Source organism: Rhinatrema bivittatum, chromosome 6, assembly GCF_901001135.1.
Source record: "Rhinatrema bivittatum chromosome 6, aRhiBiv1.1, whole genome shotgun sequence".
Lineage (NCBI taxonomy): Eukaryota > Metazoa > Chordata > Amphibia > Gymnophiona > Rhinatrematidae > Rhinatrema > Rhinatrema bivittatum.
In genome coordinates, this window is record NC_042620.1 from 268,345,351 (window position 1) to 268,365,852 (window position 20,502).

General features: G+C 43.7%; 1 protein-coding gene across 1 annotated transcript in view; it reads left to right on the plus strand.

Moving 5' to 3' along the window:
* Window positions 1-20,502, plus strand: part of LOC115094272 (zinc finger protein 671-like) — a 150,208-nt gene that overhangs the window by 45,179 nt on the left and 84,527 nt on the right. The window contains exon 3 of the mRNA XM_029607159.1: window positions 5,416-5,529. Coding sequence (XP_029463019.1) covers window positions 5,416-5,529 — 114 coding nt within the window. The remainder of the gene's footprint in view (window positions 1-5,415; window positions 5,530-20,502) is intronic.

Consider the following 20,502-nt stretch of genomic DNA (forward strand, 5'->3'; position numbering starts at 1 on the left):
GCTGAGAATTGAGGTTTTGCATGAGCTCCATCGTGGAGGCAGATCTCTTACTGGAAGGGACACTCAGCTCTGAGGCGCAATCCTTTCTAGGATGGTGTAGATCTGCCCGGGGAAACCCCCTATGAGGGTGTTCTGAGGTGTGAGGTTCATACAAGGAAATGGGGAGGATCCCATCCTACCTAGGTGTAGTAGGGGTGTGGTTGGCATCTGGTTGGTACAAAGTACAAGATAACCAGGCGGACTTGTGAGTACTAGCATTCCTCAGGGAGGGCTGTGCCTTAGAATTTGTTTGGATCACAAAGCTTACAGGATCTTCCCTTGCATTTGCTTGTCCTCAGGAAGGGCTTTGCTTTAGAATTTGCTTGCCCAATCCTAGAAGCTTACAGGTTTTCTCCTGACATTTGCCTGTCCAGTCTGCAGGGCTTGCAAGATTGCTTCTTACGACTCCAATTGTCAAACAAGATGCAGCTTATGCCAACGTATCTGTCAGTTTTGGAAGGCAATTCTTTCCTGTTGGGATAGAGGCAAGGTGGTTTGCAAAGGAGAAGTCTTTTGGCATCTCTGGATTTGAGGCTTATCTGCAAATAGCAATCAGGCCAGGGCACCAGCGGTTTCTGAGATTTAGGTTCCTAGGGGGAACATTTTTTCAGTTTTGGACCCTTTCATTCACACTAGCTACGTCTCAGGTTCGCAAGGTGATGGTAGTGGTGGAGGCCTTAAGAAGATGGTACAGAAGGCGATTCTAGAGGAGAGCCATCTTGTTCCCCCTCAGACCCTGGAGTATGTGGGGGGCTTGTTTCCAATCGCTGGAAGGGAAATTGTTTCTCCCGGAAGAGAGGATGCTGAAGTTTGCAGGGTCAGCTCTGACACCTGTTGGGGACTTTTGATGCCCAAGGTCTGGGACTGTTTGCAAGTCCTGGGCTCTATGGCTTCACCACTGGGGCTGGTGCCTTGGTTCTATGGTGTTGACATTGGAGCTGGGCCTTGGGCATTCATGCATATGTGGCCTTTTCAGCACACTCTTCTCTCCTGGTGGGCTCTGTTACTGGGTGTCTCATTTTTCCCTCTCACAGAGACAGCCTTTCATGGTAGCTTAATTGTGCAATCTGGCGGTTCCGGATTGTGTGAAACTCGCCATTGATGCCAGCCTTTTGGGCTGAGGAGTAGTGTCGGGATCAGGCAGCACAGGGCTAGTGGTCAAAGGAGGAAGCTTCATGGTGTAGCATTGTTAGAGATGGGAGCAAGGCATTATGCCTTGCCTTTCTGCCATGGTTGCGTGACTGTCCAGGGTGGTCCCTATTGAGCATTGCAGAGACAGTAGCCTAGATCAACCAACAGGGAGGGACTAAGAGTTGGGCGGTGGTTCAGGAGGCCTGGAGTTGATTCTCTGGCAAGGGCAGTACCTGGAGTGATAGCATCTAACATAACTGGGATGGATAATGTTCAGGAGTATCTTCTAATATATTGAAGATGGGGTTATCCTCATATGGGATTAAAGGCAACCACTCGGATTGCCAAGCAATCTTGTTTTTCTGCTGTTGCAGAGCATGTGAGCAGAAGGCATCAGTACTCTGGTTCTGTCTTGTCCCGATGCGTTCTTTCGAGGCTCTTATTCTGCCATGGCCTAGAGCCATTCTTCTGTATGGAGAACTATCCAGGCGGCTTGTTTTGATGGCTTTGGAGTCTATGGCTCTGGAGTGGTCATGACATCTAAGGTTCTCAGTTCTGGTCAGTGTAGCCGTAAGTGGACTGCTGGCATTTGCTCATCTGTCGAGTCCTCTTTGCCAGCGCTCACTGTTTGCGGAACAGGTGGCTTGCTTTTGTATTGTGGCGCTCCTTTTCTGAAAGGAGATGTCTGTGGTAAAAGGGATATTCAAAAGCAATTATTACCTCCTTGTTGCAGACCATGTGAACCTCCACGTGTTTAGTGTATGTGTGAGTTTGGAGAATCTTCAAGGCCTGTTGTATGTATCTTACGATAATGGATAAAGCTTTGCCATAGCTCTATCAAGCCTATTCAAGCTATGGTATTGCATATTTTGACTTTCTTCTGGAAATTATGGTTAAGAGTCTGGCTTTTAACTCTGAGGGGAGCAGGTAGCAACTTTGAGCTGGTCTGAGGCAAGATACAGGGTTATTCTCTCATACCTTCCCTTCGGGGGTGGTGGTGAAGAATTAGCATCCTTCAGTAGGGAAAGCTTGGAATCTTTATCTGGGGCTTAGAGTACTGTGTGAGGCCTCTGAGGATGGCATCCTTAAAGGACTTGACTCTTACAGTGGTTTTCCTGTTTGTTCGGCAGGAGGAATTCGGAGCTCCAGGCTTTCTTGTACCGAGATGTTTTTGCAGATTTCCTTTCTGCCTAAAGTAGTTTCAGCATTCCGTCTTAATCAAGCTGCAGATCTTCCACTCTTTAGGTTTGGATCCCTCTGCGTGTCATGTAAGAGAACTTGAGAACTTAAGTTCTTGGATGGGAGGCATTCTTTGAGTTTCATAGTTCAGATCACCATTTTGTCCTCTGGAATGCTCCACAGAGGGAATGTCTGGCTTCTTAGACTACATTTGAGCATTAGCTTTAAGGAGGTGATTGGGTTGATGTATATCTAAGGGTTGACCAGTGACTATAGGATTGAGGACTTGCTCAGCACATTCTCAGGCAACCTCTTGGACTGAGGCTCAGCAGGTAGCTCCACAGGAGATTGCATGGCGGCTGCTTAGTCACTGCACACTATCGCATGTCATGGGCTTTGAGTGTTCTGCGGGTGGGACTTTCCAGGTCCTACCCAGTTTAGGGGAGCTTAGGTACATCCCAGAAGTCTGGACTGATCTGGGTACGTACAAGGAAAGAAAAATTGGTTCTTACCTGCTAATGTTTGTTCCTGTAGTACCACAGATCAGTTCAGAGTCCCACCCATTTGGTGTGGAGAGTCGGTCACTCGTTATGATGGTTTGTGGATAATGCAGAGTTGTTAATGCTTCTCTGTGGTTTATTTGCTTTAAATTCTGAGACACAGTTTCCAGTGGGTACAGTATTGTCATATGCCTATTCTTTGGGGAAGAATGATGGTAATGTTTTTTTTTTTAGTGTGGTTATCTTGGCTTTGATACAGGTCAATACTGAGGGACTGTAGGTGGCACACTGGGTTAAGTAGCAGTATCAGTAAAACTTACTTTGTGTCTATCTGCTGTCAGGAATGCACAAAACCCAGGTGTCTGAATTGATTTGTGGTACTACATAAACTAAAATTAGCAGGTAAGAACCAACTTTCCTTCACTAGATATATAAAAAACATTACATGTATTCAGTCAATGAAGCATATTTGTGGTTGCAGGCACTTAAAATAGATGCTGGAGTTTCTAAAAACAGTCACTTGCTTCAAAGTTTAGGGGACTCAAAATAGATTATACCACTGAATTGTTTTTGAAATGATAGTCTATTCTTTTGGCAGCAGAGTATTTCAGAGACTCCTATGATATAGCTTTGTTTCTAAGCTAGGTGCACGTTTGGTCTGAGTCAGGTGATCAAGAGTGGTCATCAAATATGTACATAAAGTTGCACTTGATAAATTTACCATTTCAGAGATCCCTTATTTTTGGAGAAGACTTAAGGACTGATTGTGTGTCTGAGAAAAAAGCTTAGTAAATTAGGCCCTCAATTCATATTACTAGCCTAAAGGATCTTCCCTGCTACAAGACAGGAAGCCAAGAAGACAATTAGGATATCTTCTTTTAAGCAGAACTAACACAGCCTATTGATGGTCTAGAGGTACAGGGAGGAGGTGGTTTGCAAATGAAAGAGTGTCTGCTTCGTAGCCAGTTTTGGGTGCTCATAGGAAAGCTCAAAGGAAAGATGTTGAGAGGGGGGGTCCTCTTCCAGCTGCTTATATTGGAAGAAGAATAACTTATTCTGGAGGAATCAGCTTGACCTACTCAGATGGATGAACATTGTAAGAGGGGTATTCTTTGGCTTTCATAACTACTATATTTGGACAGATTTCAATTCCCCCCTCCCTCCCCTTCCCAAGCAGGAAATAGGCAAAAGAAGGTAGTAGTGGTTAAGTGTGCTGTAGATGTGTGTTAAGTAATGTTTTCTAAAATGAGGAAGAAAATGGATTTATTCTGTTTCTCCCATCAAAGGCCTCTGGAGAATTTAGGACAGTGTAAGACATTGTCAACCAATATTTAAAGGTACAGCATTTCAAGATGGAAAAATTAGTGACTTTCTGACTACAGTAGAGTTGAAAGATATCTGCATATCCTAAAAAGATGGTGAACATCAGAAGTTAAAGTTTACGGTAAAAGGCCAACATTTCTGGTACAGAGTACTCCTATTCAGCTTTAGTACCAGGAACATTCACAGAAGTAGTAGTAGTAGTAGTTCTCACAGCTGCATTAAGAGAATATAGATGAGAGATCTGATTCGAATGACTGGTTCAGAGTTGGAGGAAATCTAAGAGAAGTAGATAAGAAGGTGAAATGAACTATTCCATAATCATGACCGCGTGGTGAATTGGAAAGCGTCCTCTGGACCCATTTCTTAGAATAAAAATTTTGGGTGCAATGTTCAAAACTAAAAATCAGTGTCACCAACAGAAGAAAGGGCACAGATGATACAATTTCTTTAGAAAATGGCAGAATGTAGAAGAGGATGCAAGTACTTGATTTCAGTGGTTAGTCTGATACAGCGTTTCTTCCTGAATCTTTCTTATTGTAACAGTATGGATCAGGGAAAAAATTAATCAATAAGAATTTCAGAAAGCATAAATACCCGAATGCAAAGGATGAAAAACAAAATTCCCTGAAAGGAATTCCTTTGCAACACTGTTGCGCCATTGTCATGAGAAATGCCAGCCTAAAACAATGGGAGTCATACTGCTAGAACTGGGTGGTTCAAGGTACATGATTCCTGGAAGAGTGAGAGCAGTTCTGATGATATAGATAATATACTTTGAAGATCTTGGAGAGGAGGAGTTGACATGCTCTTGGAAAGGATTATCTCTAGGGCAGGGAGAAAAGAGAGCAACACCGGGGCTCTGGAAGGCCGGGTCTGTGAGCAGGATGGATGACATCCTGAACTTGGCATGAAGTGTGTATTTGAGAGGGAAATGATGGATGAAGAGGGAAGCCTGAGGTAGAAAAGAACAAAAGATGTAGGATGGCTGGGAAACAAAGTCCAGCTGTACAGTGGATGGAAAGGGTAATACCAAGGCTGCTGGAAGATTTAAGACTATGGGCAGCGACAGCTATAGGACTATTGGTAGGGCAGGGGGGATTAAGTCCTGCACTTAGCAACCTGGGCACTAAAGGCTCAGTTTTCACAGGGTTTAGGTACCTAAATTGGCACTTTGTGAGTACATTCTTGCTGCTGCAGTGACCATAATCTTACAACATGTTTTTTATTTGTTGTCTTTTAACAGTGAGCTCCTCAGCTGTAACATCTGACATTTTACTGAAAATAAAGTCAGAGGAGGAGCCATATCTGATCAATGGCTTGATGAATGAAATAGAACATGAGGATTGCGACATCACATGTGAGTAGAGCTGCCTGCATGTATAGGAGCGCTGAATAACACAGAATAGCCCAGTGGTTGAGTCTAATCATGTTATGTTTGTGAAGTATAATTTGGATTCTTATTTACTAAAGGGTGAAAAGCTTCTCTTAGCATCATGTGATATTGGAGAAATTAATTCTTTAATCTGTGGCCTTTTGCTGTATTTACCAAAATTAAATATGCAAAAATAAGATGCAAAAAGGTTGGGCAAGTTATGGTGTCTAAAGAATTATCATGCCTAAATTGATTTTTTGTGTCTTATTTAAGCTGTGTGCAATTTTGGAAATAAGACAAAACATACACATTGATCCTATATGAATGCCAGTGCTTTGAGGAGGGAGAGGTAATCTGGACTCAAGAGTTAGCAGGTTAGTTTATAGCATGACCAAAAAACCCAGTAAATTCTGCTTGATTTGTGTCGTCTTGTAATAGTTTCTATATTTGTTTACTCTATTGTGTGCTTGTCTTAAGAATGAGTTTTTCTCTTAACCTGTATGAATCTATACTAAATGTTGAGTGTAACAGGTGTATGTAAATGTTATGCTTGACTGTAATTGAGGTATGAGTGAAAGGTTGATAATGGCCATTCCAGGAATTGAGGCTTTTGGAGTAGAGGAATAGGTGAGCCCAGGAGAGGACGGCTTGCGTGAAGGGGCTTGGGGGAGAAAAGGAGCAGAAGGCAGTAGGTAGTGGAAGGAATTGTCAGGCAACCAGGGAGAGTGAACAACCTGACTAGTCTGAGCCTGAAAATCTTATCAGGTGGAGAAGGCACTGGTTCTGCATCCCGGATGAGGCCATGGGTACGGAATCTCTGCTTTAACATGGAGGAGAATGAGCTGCTGATCAAAAAAAAAGTCCTTGAGCCTTATGACCTTCTCTTTGGCAAAGAGTCTGAAGAACTACATCCTTCAAGAACTAGATTTGGGCCAACATTGCAGAAGTGTCAGCAACTTGGGGGTAGCCAAGAGAACTTTTGACACCTGAAAGACCTCAAGAGGTGGATTAAAGAAAAGGTGGCCAAACACAGTCACCATGCAGCTCAAATAGGCAGAGGAGCTACGCCTCAAACCCATGGGGAAGACTTGAAGAGCCGTTGGCATTTAAAATCACTGAGACTCTCTCTGGGTATCTACAAACTACAGAACATCCAGAGGAGGAAGCAGGTAAAAAAATATATAGTATTTTGGTGTATGTATAATACTAATTATGAAAAACTAGCCTCATTTCTATACCACATGTATTACTGGCATTGCCATATTTAACATGTATCCCATACACATTACATGGCCAGATAACATAAAAGCTTGGGTACTGCCAGGTGTGAGTGGTGAAGGCATGCTGATATTGTACAGAAATAGCATTTAAACTCCTGCATGGATCACTCTGCCATGCAGCCTTTTGCTCTTTTGCATTACAAATTTGCTGGCAAGGAAGGTATCCGAAAATACTGCTGAAAGTCCTGTACTGCCCAGGTTTTGAAAGTAATCAAAGAAGCTAGAGCCTTACACTATTCCTCATATTTAATAAATAAAATCATCCTGCATCTGTCATGAGTACATAGCATTTTTGTGAACTACACACTATTAATAACTTTATTGCTTTGGCAGTCTATCTGCCTCACAGCACAACACACTTTAACAAGTATGTTCACACAAGTATAGCAGTAATATTTATACTTGTGTAAACATAAGATGCATACTACTAACTCTACAATCTGTTAATGTGCAAAGTGGCTTTTGAATGTGATATATTTGAAACTGGATTAAAGCTAACTGAAATAATTGCAATATCAGTCAAATTATATACACATCCGTATTTATTTAAATTGTGCTTGTATTCTGATAGGGGCATCATCCCTGCATGAGAACCATGCTTGCCTCAGCTGTTACGTGTGAGGAGTACACAGAGTATGGAAAGGACCTTGGTCAGTCCATCCTGAAGCTCAAGAGGAGGAAATGGTGAATCTTCTGGCTAACCCAGTAGACCTACACCCGAACCCAGAAATGCCACTGAAGTCAGAACCTGACTCGGCTAGAAGGACAAAAAGCTGGCCAGCAACCTGAGCTTACTGACGTGAGATCTTGGTGGTCCAGGAGAGGTTCCACATCACTGTCATGACCAGACTTAGGACTCTGGAGAGAGAAATGAGTCATGAGAAAGAGGCCAGAGTGAGCTCATCGTCCTCTTAACTCAGCTCTTGTATCCTCTGTGCAGGACATCAGTACAAAACATGGGCTCTGCCAACAGAGTCCTTGTGAATGTACTAAGGCAGGATATAGAGATCATGCGGCCATACGCTGGAACTTTCTGAACATCCATGCTTTCAACTTCCATAATTATTAGCACCCCGCAAAATAGTTCTTTACACTGGGAACTCCAACCAAGGGGTGATGGGCTACATAGGATGTTTATTTGATTTATATTCCGCTTTCTGGTGCTTCAGAGCGGATTACAGTCAGGTACTGTAGATATTTTTCCCTATCCCCATAGGGCTTTTAATTTTAAGTTGGTTTTTTTTTTGTACCTGGGGGATAGATGAACACATGGTACAAAATACCCGAGTCTGTAACATACTAAATCATGTTTTATTGCATAAAGTTATGATGTGGTCTCATATTTCGTTAAAATAGCAATTTTTGTTGAATGTTTTGCAAAATTGTAAAGTTTCCATGCTTGTATATCGTTAAATGTACATTTGTTTGCATTTTGTATTGTATTGACATACTGTGAATTATTGCATTGATGCTGTCTAATAAAAGTTTTTTTTGCTATTATATTTCTGTAGTAAAATTTTTGTGTTACAGAAATGTAATGGTCAAGTTCCTTTATAAATGACAGGATTCAAGGAAAGAGATGGAGTGCCGTTTCTCACATACAACTTTTTTTTGCACAAGAACATAATTCTCATACTTTCACTAACATTTATGTAAAGAGAGAGTAGAAATCTCCATTACATTATCATATACACTGTAGACACAATATAATGTGAAATTGCTTATAATGTGGTCAAAGGTTGGCTCCCAAATTTTTCAGCATTAAAATACATATCTTGTTTCATGATTTTTTTTTTAATTGATGAGGGCAGGGGTTCTTGTCAATAAAACCTCTATTTCCATGAAATCTTTATTTCCAAAAATTGTACAGTATGATTCACATCTTTTAAATCTATTTCAGCAAAATATATAAACTCAGTATGACATGGCTTCATTTATAAGACGGACCAGCATTTGGACCCAGTTCTCCCGCATTGTTAGGTCTGTAGTGTGTGTGCATCATTGCATAATGACACCCAATAAAATTCACACTGTGAATTTTTACCCTACCACCCATGTCCTGTACTAGTCCCTTACACTCCCCCCATTTGCTTTCTCCCCATGCTGGGCACATGGATTGTAGCCTTTGCCTCCTTCCAGCTGCCTGCCTCTGGTTCTAGGGCCCTGGGTGTTACGCTGCCTGCTTCTGATCCTGCAGATCTGCAGCTTTGCAAAGAGTGCAAATGCGTACTCTTTTTATAAAACATGCATGTAATGGCATACAGCACCCCCCATGTGGCTAGAGCTGCACCAGAGGGTTCCCAACAGATACATGCCAGGTTAAGTGTATTATAGAGAGAGATACATTTATATATGTTAAACTTAGAGAAAAAAAATACTCACATTTATTTGTGACTGCCATGATTCACACTTGTGCTTCCAAGTACTCCGCCAGAGTATTCAGTCTTTGTCCATATCCTGGGCTATGACCATTGAAATATTATGGCTAATAGTTTTTCTGTGTAGAAAACAGGCTGGCACAATCTCTGCAACTTTGCCTCTTACCTCGAAATATCTTTCTTGGAAAAACAAAACTTCATTGACTTCCTAGAATGTAGCCAGATGGACTCGGGACCAATGGGTTATGTGGTCCCCTGCTAGCAGATGGAGACTGAGTCAGGTTTCAAAGCTGACGACACCCTAGATATACCCCTGTAGTGACCTCAGCCATTCAGTATCTGTCTCCTAGCAGATGTGGACGTGCTATCCCCACACCAGTATTGGTGTTTTGTGGGATTGTAATACTAGTTTGAAGAAGAAAATTTACCTTTAAATTGGAGAGAGATCGAGGCCCGCTCTCCTGTGGTGTTACCTAAAGATCCCTCCCCCAGTTGAGAATTCCTGATGGGATTTTCGAGATCCCTCAGAGGTGTGCCTTGGTCCGGTAGCCAGACTTTGCTACTTAAGCAGCTGAAAGGCAGCAGGTGCAGGAAGCTGAGTGCGGCGATGATGGCCAAAGCTCTCTTACTCTGCAGCTGGAGACCATCTCTGGACTCAGCTGGTAAGCACTGAACCCAGGTAAATTAAAAAAAAAACCAAAAAAAACTACCTCCCTATTCAGAGACGTTTTGGTAAAACTTCCTCCAGTCTACTTGCTCTGTGTGCCTTACCGACATTCCCAATTCAGTTGAGGTAAGGGGACGTGGGCTGAACGGGCCTCCCTGTGGGCTAGGCCCCACTTTAGGCTTGGTCAACTCACCACCTGGTAGGCCGGGGTGGCTGCATCTTACGCACATCTTTGTGCGTGCTGTATTACCCACCATAGAGCGTTGGTACGCACAGTGTGTTTCGGCTGTGCGCATATCACGCATGTACATAAGTGCACAACTTGGTGCAGAATACAAGTAAAGCCGGGCACATGGGCTGTGCATGCACCTCGCCGTGGCCCACATAGGCAGCTGAAATCTGTGCGCAAAAAATTGTAAGCGCAAGCAGGCTGAACACGTAGCTACTGTCTCTAATGGCTCCTGCAACAAAGAAATATAAGCGCCTTTCTCTCTGCGCTGCTTGTCATATTAGGGCTGCATCGTCTGACCTGGATTCTTGCTTATGTCAGCATTGTGAGGAAGCCTGGGTGAGTTATCATCCCTGGACTTTGCTAAGCCTGGCTCCTCCCATGCAGAGAATGGGTCAGCCACAGCCTTAACTAGAAGTGCCCCGGGCCTGAGTCCCCCCGGGACTGGGTTATCCATGGGAGAGGAAATTCGGTGGCACCTAACCCAGTACCTCCTGGGCTGAGCATGGATCCGGCTGCCTTCTCTTGGGTGGACTTTTTTCAAGGCCTTCAAGCCTTTGTATATGCATAGTCTGCTACCACACTTGCCATTGTCAGGATGGAACCTCAGCCGGTAAGCCCTCCCAGTCCTATCGGCAGACTTTGAGGCGTGCCTTGCCTCACAAAGGGTGTTCCTGGCACAGACCTGGGCAGCACGGATGAAAAGGAGGAAACATATTCCTTGGAAGATAAGGAAATTCCCCCTGCTTTAGAACCATATTAGATCATGTTACGGTTTTTCCATAGACTATTTGGCAGCCCTGGTTTCCCAGACCCTGGGAGTTCTTGGGGCGGATTCGGACGGAACCAAAAAATCCCATTGTGGTTTCTTTACGGAAAGCCTCTTGCTACTTTCCAGTACTGGAAGCCATCCAGGAGTTGATTAACCTGGAATTGGATGCCCCAGAAACAAGTTTTAAAGGTGGCTGAGTGTTAGAAGCTCTATACCCACTGGATCCGGCAGTGAGAGAACACTTGTTTCCCTAAAATGGATGCACTGGTCTGTGCAGTTTCTAAGTGAACAACTATCCCAGTGGAGGGAGGAGTGGCCTTAAAGGATGTACACAATAGACGGATGGCGTCCATCCTTAAGCAGGCTTTTGACGCAATAGCAATGACCATACAGATTACTACTTATGTGCCCTGGTAGCTCATTCGTGCATGCTCCTATCTTGGGAGATGGATGACTCTGGGGCGAACTCCAGAGCGTTTATGGAACCTGCCGCCGCCTTTTTAGCTGTTGCGGGCTTGGATCTAGTCCATACCTTGGCCAGAGGATTGGCCTCTGTGGTGGCGGCCTTGGAGGTTGTGTCAGAATTGGTCTGACGGAACCTCCAAGGCAAATTTCAAAAAGATGCCCTTTAAAGGATCACTTCTCTTTGGAAGCGATTTTGGAAAAGCTGGCCAGAAAATGGGGTGAATCTCCAGTTCCCTGGCTACCAAAAGATAAGAGAAAGCAGTTATAACGACCCTTACCTATGAGGGGTCGATCCAAGGGCTCCCAGTGTTTTCATCCCTACAGAAATACATTTCACAGGCCTTGGTCCTTTAGGAGGTCCCAGCCCAAAAGAGGGGCAGTGTGGGGTTTAGGTTCGTCCCGAACCTCCCAATGAAAACTTGCTGACCCTCCCTCAGAACGAGGAGATAAGGAGTTTACTGTTCCTCTTCTACCAGTGGTGGGTTGAGATAACTTCGGACAAATGGGTACTGGAGATCATACGAGAAGGGTATGTGCTGGAATTTCGAAGCACTCCTCTGGACATATTCATATCTCCCTGCCACTCCCAGCAGAAGACGCAGGCAGTGGAGACTACCCTGTTAAGACTCCTGAGGATTTACCTGCACCCCAGGAAAATACGGGGTGTTATTCCATCTGTTTCATCATACCCAAGAAGGAAGGTTCCTTTTGCTCCATCCTGGACCTGAAGAGCATCAATGACATCTCCGAGTGATTCATTTCCGCATGGAAACACTACGCACTGTGATGATGGCCATACAATCAGAAGAGTTCTTAACCTCCCTGAACCTATCTGAGACCTACCTTCATATTCCAGTATGTCAAAAACCATAGTTTCCTAAGCTTTGCAGTACTGCATCACCATTAAAAGTTTTGGGTGCTGCCCTTTGGACGAGCCATCACCCCCAGAACATTTTTCAAGATTATGGTAGTCATAGTGGCAGCGTTGAGAAAAGTGGGAATCCTCGTGCGCCCGTACTTGGACGACTGGTTGATCCGGGCAAAGTCCTGGAAGAGAATCTCCAGGTGACCAACAGGGTGATCTCCTTGCTTCAGGAACTCGGTTGGGTTGTAAACCTGGACAAAAGCAGTCTCAAACCCTTCCAGTCATTGGAATATCTGGGAGTCTTAATCGACACCAAGCAGGGCAAGGTCTTCCTTCTGACACCCCGGATAAGGAAGTTGATGCCCCAAGTTTCAGTTGATGAGTATGATATGCCCGATGGCAGCAACCCTGGAAGTAATGCCATGGGTGAGGGCACACATGTGACCACTTCAATGCTTCCTGCTGTCATAGTGGAACCTGCAATGTCAAGTCTATTTGATTCTCCTCCACATACCAATGGAAGTATGCTCTCGGCTCCAGTGCTGGCTGCAGGAAGCTCATCTGGGCAGGGGTGTATCCCTGTCCTCTCCGAACTGGCTGGTCCTCACGACAGATGCAAGCCTCCAGGGCTGGGAACTGACGGCCCAGGGACATTGGACCCAGGAAGAGGCCCTCTGTAACAAAATGCCTGGAACCCCAGGAAGTCAGATTGGCATGTCTACAATTCAGCTACATACTCCAGGGTCAAGCAGTCTGTGTAATGTCTGACAATGCAACAACTGTAGCATATATCAACCGCCAGGGTGGAACCAAAAGCCAGCAATTGTCACAGGAAATAGACCTTATGGAATGGGTGGAAATACATCTACAGATAATCTCAGCCTCCCACATCACAGGAAGACAAAGTCAGAGCAGACTTTCTAAGCAGGGAGAGTCTGGATCTAGGAGAGTGGGCGTGTTGGCCAAAGCCTTTCAGCTGGTAGTAGATTGCTGGGGTCTCCTGGCCATGGACTTGCTGGCTGCATCTCACATCCTGAAGATTCCCTGATACTTCAGTTGTAGAAGATCAGTGGTCCCTGGGGATCAATGCTCTTGTTCAGACCTGTCTGGAAGAGGACTTGCTTTATGCCTTCCCTCCATGGCTCCTGCTGGGCAGGGTCATTTGCAGAGTCAAACACCACAGGAGTTTAGTCCTGTTAATAGCTCCAGATTGGCCCAGATGTCTGTAGTAGGTGGACATGCGGAGACTCCAGGTGGAGACCCCCCCCCCCCCCCCCCCCCCCGGACCGGTCCTTCACGAGAATCCGACTATTCTATCTTATGGTCTGGCCCTTGAGAACATAAGAACATAAGAACTCGCCTGATGAAGCAAGGATACTAGTTGGAAGTAATTGCCACCTTACTGTGCGTGCGGACGGTCTCTACATCCCTAGCGTATGTGCAGGTCTGGAGAGTATTTGAGGCCTTGTGTGAGGAATATGGTGGTTCCCTTGGACGGTCAAAATCCCACTAATTCTGGAATTTTTGCAGGACGGCTTGAATAAAGGTTTGATTAACTCCTTGAAGGTTCAAGTAGTGGCTGTCTCCTGTTTCAGGAGCGAGGCGCAAGGAACCCACCTGTCAGCTCAGCCGGACGTGGCCCATTTTTTTTAAAGGAGTGAAGCGCCTCTGGCCACACTTATGGTGGCCGGTTCCCTTGTGGAATCTTTATCCGGTAATGGAGTTTTTGGCAGGGCCCTCCTTTCGGCTGCCGCACAGTCTTTCCTTGCATTTTTGTAACCTTGAAAAGGGTGTTCCTGGTGTCTATATGCTCGGCATAGCGAATCTCTGATCTACAGTCCTTGTCAGGTTGGGAGCCATTCCTCCCGATGACTCCAGGAGCATTGCAGCTTTGGACTGTTCCATCCTTCTTGCCCAAGGTAGTCTTGGACTTTCATTTCATTGCCATCCCTAAATAAGGACAAGGATGTGGAAGAATACCTCCTCCATCATTTGAATGTCAGGGTTTTGATGCGGTATCTGGAAGTTTCAGAACTCGTCTGAAAGATGCACCACCGGTTTGTCCTCCACGAAAGAAGAGCAAACCAGCTTTGCAGGCTACCATAGCTTGCTGATTAAGGAAGTGGTCATGGGAACCTATGTGGAGGCAGGAAAGGCATTACCTTTTCAGATTAAAGCTCATTCCACTAGGGCTCAGATGGTCTCATGAGTGGAAGCTAGACTGCTGTCTCCTGCCGACATCTACCATGAGGCGACATGGTCCTCCTTACTCACCTTCTCCAGGTTCTATCGCCTGGATGTTCAGGCCCGAGCGGGTGCAGCTTTGCAAGGGCAGTGTTAACTGGACCGCGGGCAGCCTCCCGCCCTAATCCGGAGTAGATTTTGTACATCCCATTGGTCCTGAGTCCATCTGGTTACTTGCTAGGAAATGGAGAAATTACTTATCTGATAATTTTTTTTTTGTTAGTGTAGACAGATGGACTCGGCATCCTGCCCTCGGCTGCCTAAGAACAGTGCCAAGGATTTGCCCGTGGTGTGAATATTGATTCCAAGAGATTATGGGTAAGATGTCATCCAGTCCCTGGATCAGGGCATCTATAATCTTACTAGGGATATGAAAGTATTTTCAGGTTTAAGCTTGGGGCAAAGTCCACAGGTACAACTTTGTCCCAAAATGCATGGTTTGAAAATCACCCCCATAACCTTGATACAAAAGCAAAATGCATGCATACATGTTGTCAGTTTCAAAGCCATAGCATTTCATAAATAGGCTAGAATGTACGATAACCTATATTACTTAGAATGTACGATAACCTATATTACATACCTTAGTCTATGTGCCTACTTGTCAACCGTTGCGATTATAACTTAGTGACGGTATAGAAAAGTTTTTAAATAAATAGAATGTACCTGTGATGTCCATCATCTTGCCTAGGATAAAAATCAAAGAGAAAATAACAGCAGTTATCAAGACTTCAGCCCCTGCTACTATCATTGGCATGTTTCATAAGCATTCATAATTCAATTACTTTAAAAATATACAATATAAGGGAGTAACCCCTCTTAAGTTCTGAGGAGGTATGCAACAGTTGGGCTTCTATCTGCACTATAATCCTGCATTCAGAACTGAAGACTTTCTCCCAGTGTTAAACTTGAGCTGGAGAATTTTCTCCTTTTTGGGGTTTGTTTTCTTTTTGTTCTTTCCTGCCCCCCCCCCCTCAGCTCAGTGATATAGCTACACCTTCACGTGAGAATGTTACCTCTAGTTTTCCATCAATAAGTAGGTTCAATTAGCCATTACATGTGTGTGACATCATCTGGCAGCACCAAACATTCATCTCTCCAAGCTAGTAGAGCTTTGAGCTTTACTGAGCATATGCTGGAGTTCCCGTGTGAGCTTTAGTCTTTTTTTTTTTTTTGTCAAAGTACAGCATTGTTGTGAACTGTCTTTCCTGATGATTTTCCTCAAAAATCCTTAATATTTTAAATATATTTCTTCAGTGTGTTCTTATTAAATTGCCTCTCTCGCTGGAGCCCCACAACAGTTCTTTTCAGTGCTATAATAAAAACAAAAGCAAAGAAATGTGGCTTTCTTTTCCAGCATGAAGTCATCAATGATGAATGGCTTGAAAAGTTGTATCTGTGGAATGATTATGTCCCTCATTGGGCATGAGCTGTGTTACCAAAGTATTAGATTGAAACATGACCGGAAGTGCTATGCCTGTGGCTGGATGTCTCCGTGCTTGCTGTGTTCTAGGCCACTTCGCATTGAGGAACTGTGTAAATCTCTTCATAGTTGCAGTAGGTCCTCATCCTGCAGTGCAGCCTCTTCTGCTTCAGCAGCAGGAACTCCTCTAAAATGCCCCTGTCTGCTCAGGCTAAACCCACGAGGTTGAGGTCCACCAGCTGTCTTGGGTCAAAAACTAAGCAGCATTAATCACTGGAGCTATTGTAGCCTGCATTGAAGTACAAACATACAACATGAGGTGCAGTGGCACAGTCAATGTGCCCATCTGTGCAAACTGCAATGGCATTCTCAACTTATGATGCACCAACTTGCTCAATGCTTTTTCCACGATGCATTTGCCACATGGCTCATCAAATACTTGATGCACCAATGTGCTCAACACACAGAGCTCCAGTGCACATAACACACTGATGCACTCAATGTATGACACATGGAAGCATTATACACTCCATACTACAATGCCACTGAAGCATACAGCCGCGGTGCACACCAATACCTGTACTCTTGGATCTCATAGTGCTCGGGATTCTATACCATATGATCTTGCATGCATAGTGCAAGGAGACATGGTGCAGCTACAAGTCAACCAATGTAATATTGTCTATCAGCACCAGATTTCTCAATGTGTGGCTCCAAAGTCCTATCAAAGCATGCCAAGAAAAAGGCATCCAAACACTCCACCATCGAAATCACTGGTGCATCCATCTCAGGCTTTGATCTATCAAGCTGCTTTACCAATACAGGTCTACACAGCCCATTCTAGATTTCCAGGGAAAAGGGGTCATGTTGCCCTTGCCTCCATTAACCTGGGCACTTACGCTGCCTAGACTAGTGATGGAAGAACTTCACTGGGGGATTGCAGAACAGTTATCCTAACAGGCCACCTATTCTCATGTATGAATCTATCCTAGACTTGGAAGAGGATGTCCCACCACCTAAATTCTCAAGGATGGAGCCATGCTTCTCTCACTTCCCTATCAAGCGGTACTGGTGATGGATGCTGCCACCAAAGGGTGGGGAGTGCACACTAGGATTGTTTAAATGCAAAGCATTTGGACTCTTCAAAAGAGCTGCTATCAAATCAATCTAGTAGAGTTGAGAGCAGTCAATGTATGCTCTGTCAGCCTTTGCACATCTTTGGGAAAAGACATCCTGATTCAAACCAACAACAAGATCACCAAGCCTGATTCAAACCAACAACCAGGTCACCAAGCAAGAAGGAATGGGATCATAGCCTCTGACTGGAAGCACTACATATCTGCAATTGGGCAGAACAAAATCAAGCTGTTGTACAGGCCACCTACTCTGCTGTGTTTCTCCAACACATTGGTAGATCACCTGAGCAGAGTGTTTCATCCACAAGAGTGGTCTTTACAGCAGTCAGTGACCGATGAACTCTTCAGTTTATGGGGTCTACCATCGATGGACCTGTTTGCATTACAATAGAACACAAAGCTAAATCAATCTTGCTGAATTCTGCCAAATAATTACAGACTAGTTCAGGATGCTTTTCTTCTTAACTGGGGACAAAGCCTCGTACGCTTTTCTGTTACTGCTTATTGTTGAACAGTGCAAAAGATTCTTCAGGACCGTGTTCAGCTTATTGCCCTGGCATGACCTGGACATGGTATGCATGTCTTGAGCAGCTTTTAAAGCAGTCTTCCCATTCCTGTGGGACAGATCTTGCGCTATTAACTTGGGAAGATGATATATTGTATCATCTTATCTTTTCGGCCTTCAACCTCACAACTTGGATGTTGAACACTTGGTGATTGTGGATCTCCACTTAAATCTACAGAGATTGTAGGCATACTAGTCTCATCTAGAAAGCTGCCTTCAATGAGAAATTATGCCTTCAAATGGAATACTCCAAATAGTGACGTCAAAACACTTTGAACCCATTTTCTTGCGAGCCTAAGCATCTACTCAAATATTTTCTTCACCTTTCTCACTCAGGTCTCACCACCTCTTCAGTGCGAGTGTACTTCCACACTATATCAGCTTACCACATACCATTGGATGGCAAACCAGTCTCTATTTACCCACTATCTTTTTTCATGAAAGGTCTGTGGCATGTCAAACCACCTGTTCTTTGGGTCCTGAATAGTATCTTTTCCCAACCAATGAAGCCTCTTTTTGAGCCATTGGAGTTAGCTTCTGTAAAGTATTTGACACGGATGATGGTGTTCATCGCAATGACGTCTGCTAGAAGAGTCAGCAAACTCCAAGCTGTCATCCACTATCCTCCGTACGTGCAATTCTTCTACAACAGGATGGTTCTTAGTATTCACCCGAAGTTTCTGCTGAAGCTAGTCTCAGCTTTCCATCTCAATCAATCCATTGTATTGCCTACCCTCTTTCCTAATCCCCATGCACATGAAGACAAAAAACCCCTTATAAATTCTGGACTACAAAAGGGCCTTAGCATATTACAAGTAACAAACTCAGCCGTATTGTAAAACCTCTCAACTATTCATCTCATATGATCCCGACAGGCTAGGAGTAGCACTCACCATGTGTATCTTGTCTAACTGGCTGGCTGAGTGCATTCACCACAGCTACACCTTAGCAAGTCTGCAAATCACAGACTCTATGAAGGCTTATGTGGGAGCCATGGTTGCTTCCATTGCTCATCTTCAAGAAGTACCTGTTGAAGATATCTGCAAAGCTGCAACTTGGTCTTCCATTCATTTCTTTACATCCTACTACTGTCTTTATAACTTCTCAAAGACTGACAGTAAATTTGAACAAGCACTTTTGTGAAATCTGTTCTCGCTGTAGTCCAATCTCCATGGTATGGGCTGGGTTGCTTATTAAATAAACAATCCACTGCAACCCTTAGCTTGGGACTCCCCACGACATGGCTAATTCAGCCTGTTTATTGACGAAAAAAGGAAGTTTGCTTACCATAAATGGCATTTTCCATAGATAGGATGAATTAGTATAGAACACCCACCTATCTCTCTGGAGAATCAACTGCATAGCTAGATTAGCTTTGGTATAGACCAGGGGTGGGCACTTCCAGTCCTCGAGGGCCACAAACTAGTCTGGTTTTCAGGATATCCCTAATGAATATACATGAGAGAGATTTGCATGCACTCTGCCTCAGTTGTATGCAAATCTATGTCATGCATATTCATTAGGATATCCTAAAACCTCGACAGGTTTGTGGCCCTCGAGGACTGGAATTGCCCACCCCTCAAAGCTCAAAGCTCTACTAGCTTGGAGAGATGAATCCTATTTGGTGTCACCGAATGTCATGTAATTGCTAATTCATCATGTTGTCTACAGAAAATACTGCTTATGATAAGCAAACTTGCTTTCTCCATTACTGGAAAAAATGATTTTCTTAATTCTAGAGGCTGTATAAACATAATTAATAATGCCATACAGTGGCTTACACATTTAAATATAGGATGTGTGGAGCAAAGAGACAGGCTGGGAGATTCTTCCTCAGAAGGGCTAGGATAAAATCTTAGATGGGATCTTGACTTGTTCTAAATCATTGGATATTGTAGAACAGCAATACCGTATCTGTATGCAGACCTATTTGACTCTTAACACATTTGAAAACCATAGATCCAAGCAAATGGAAGACTGGTGGAGAGACTGTAGTATTAAGGGGAACTTATCGCACATATTCTTCTTGTGTGCTGTCTTTGCATCTTTTTGGGGCAATGTTAGAAATATTGTAAAGATTCCGGAAGATCCAAGAATTTTTTTTTTATTAGTGCTTTTTACCCTTTGCTTTGGGGAGTGGTAAAACTATAAGAGTTTTACAAAGAAACTCATGCAATTGAAAGAATGCCTTTTAAGAGGATGGAGGAGAATTAACCCACTCTCTATAAAGGTTCAATATCAAGAGCTATGTCTTTAGATTGAGGAACATATTCTAAGGTTCAAAAAGAATGGGAGCAGGTTACTAAGGGATTGAAGGACTTCACTATTAATGGATAGTATAAACGTCTACATTGTGAGGCATTGTTTTAAAATTTAGGATGGTATAGTTCTGTTGCTTGTCATGCTTGAGCCAGGAGAGGGAGAGTTTGATGGAGGCAGGTTGGATGGATTGGGTTCAGGTTTAGGAAGCTGAAATTTTGCCTTTTTGGATGTAAAGTGTTTAGAGAATTGTTGGTGGTTTGATTAATGTAATAATGTATGGTTTTGCTGTAAAACAAACATCTTGAACCATGGATGGTAACTCAGTTTTATCCCTTTTAATTTTGTTTAATAAAAGGTAAGTTCTAAAAAAAAAAAAAATACAAACCAAAATCTATCAAAAACATTTTAAATTCATTCACATTGGCTTGAATCAAAAATAGCTGGGCATATTAGCTGAGAGCTATTAAGGAATGCCACTAGAAAATTTAAATATGTTTGAGAGATGCACAAGTGGACAGTAGCGAGGGCTGAACCCTTGCTTGGAACTAGTGCTTACAAGTTTCAAACTTGTGCAGATTCAGATCTTTAGTTGGCCCTTGAATACTGAATGGGAGTGCTGAAGAACTGTGAATACGCAGTCTTGCCAACCTGATTGTTTTAAAATAAAATGTG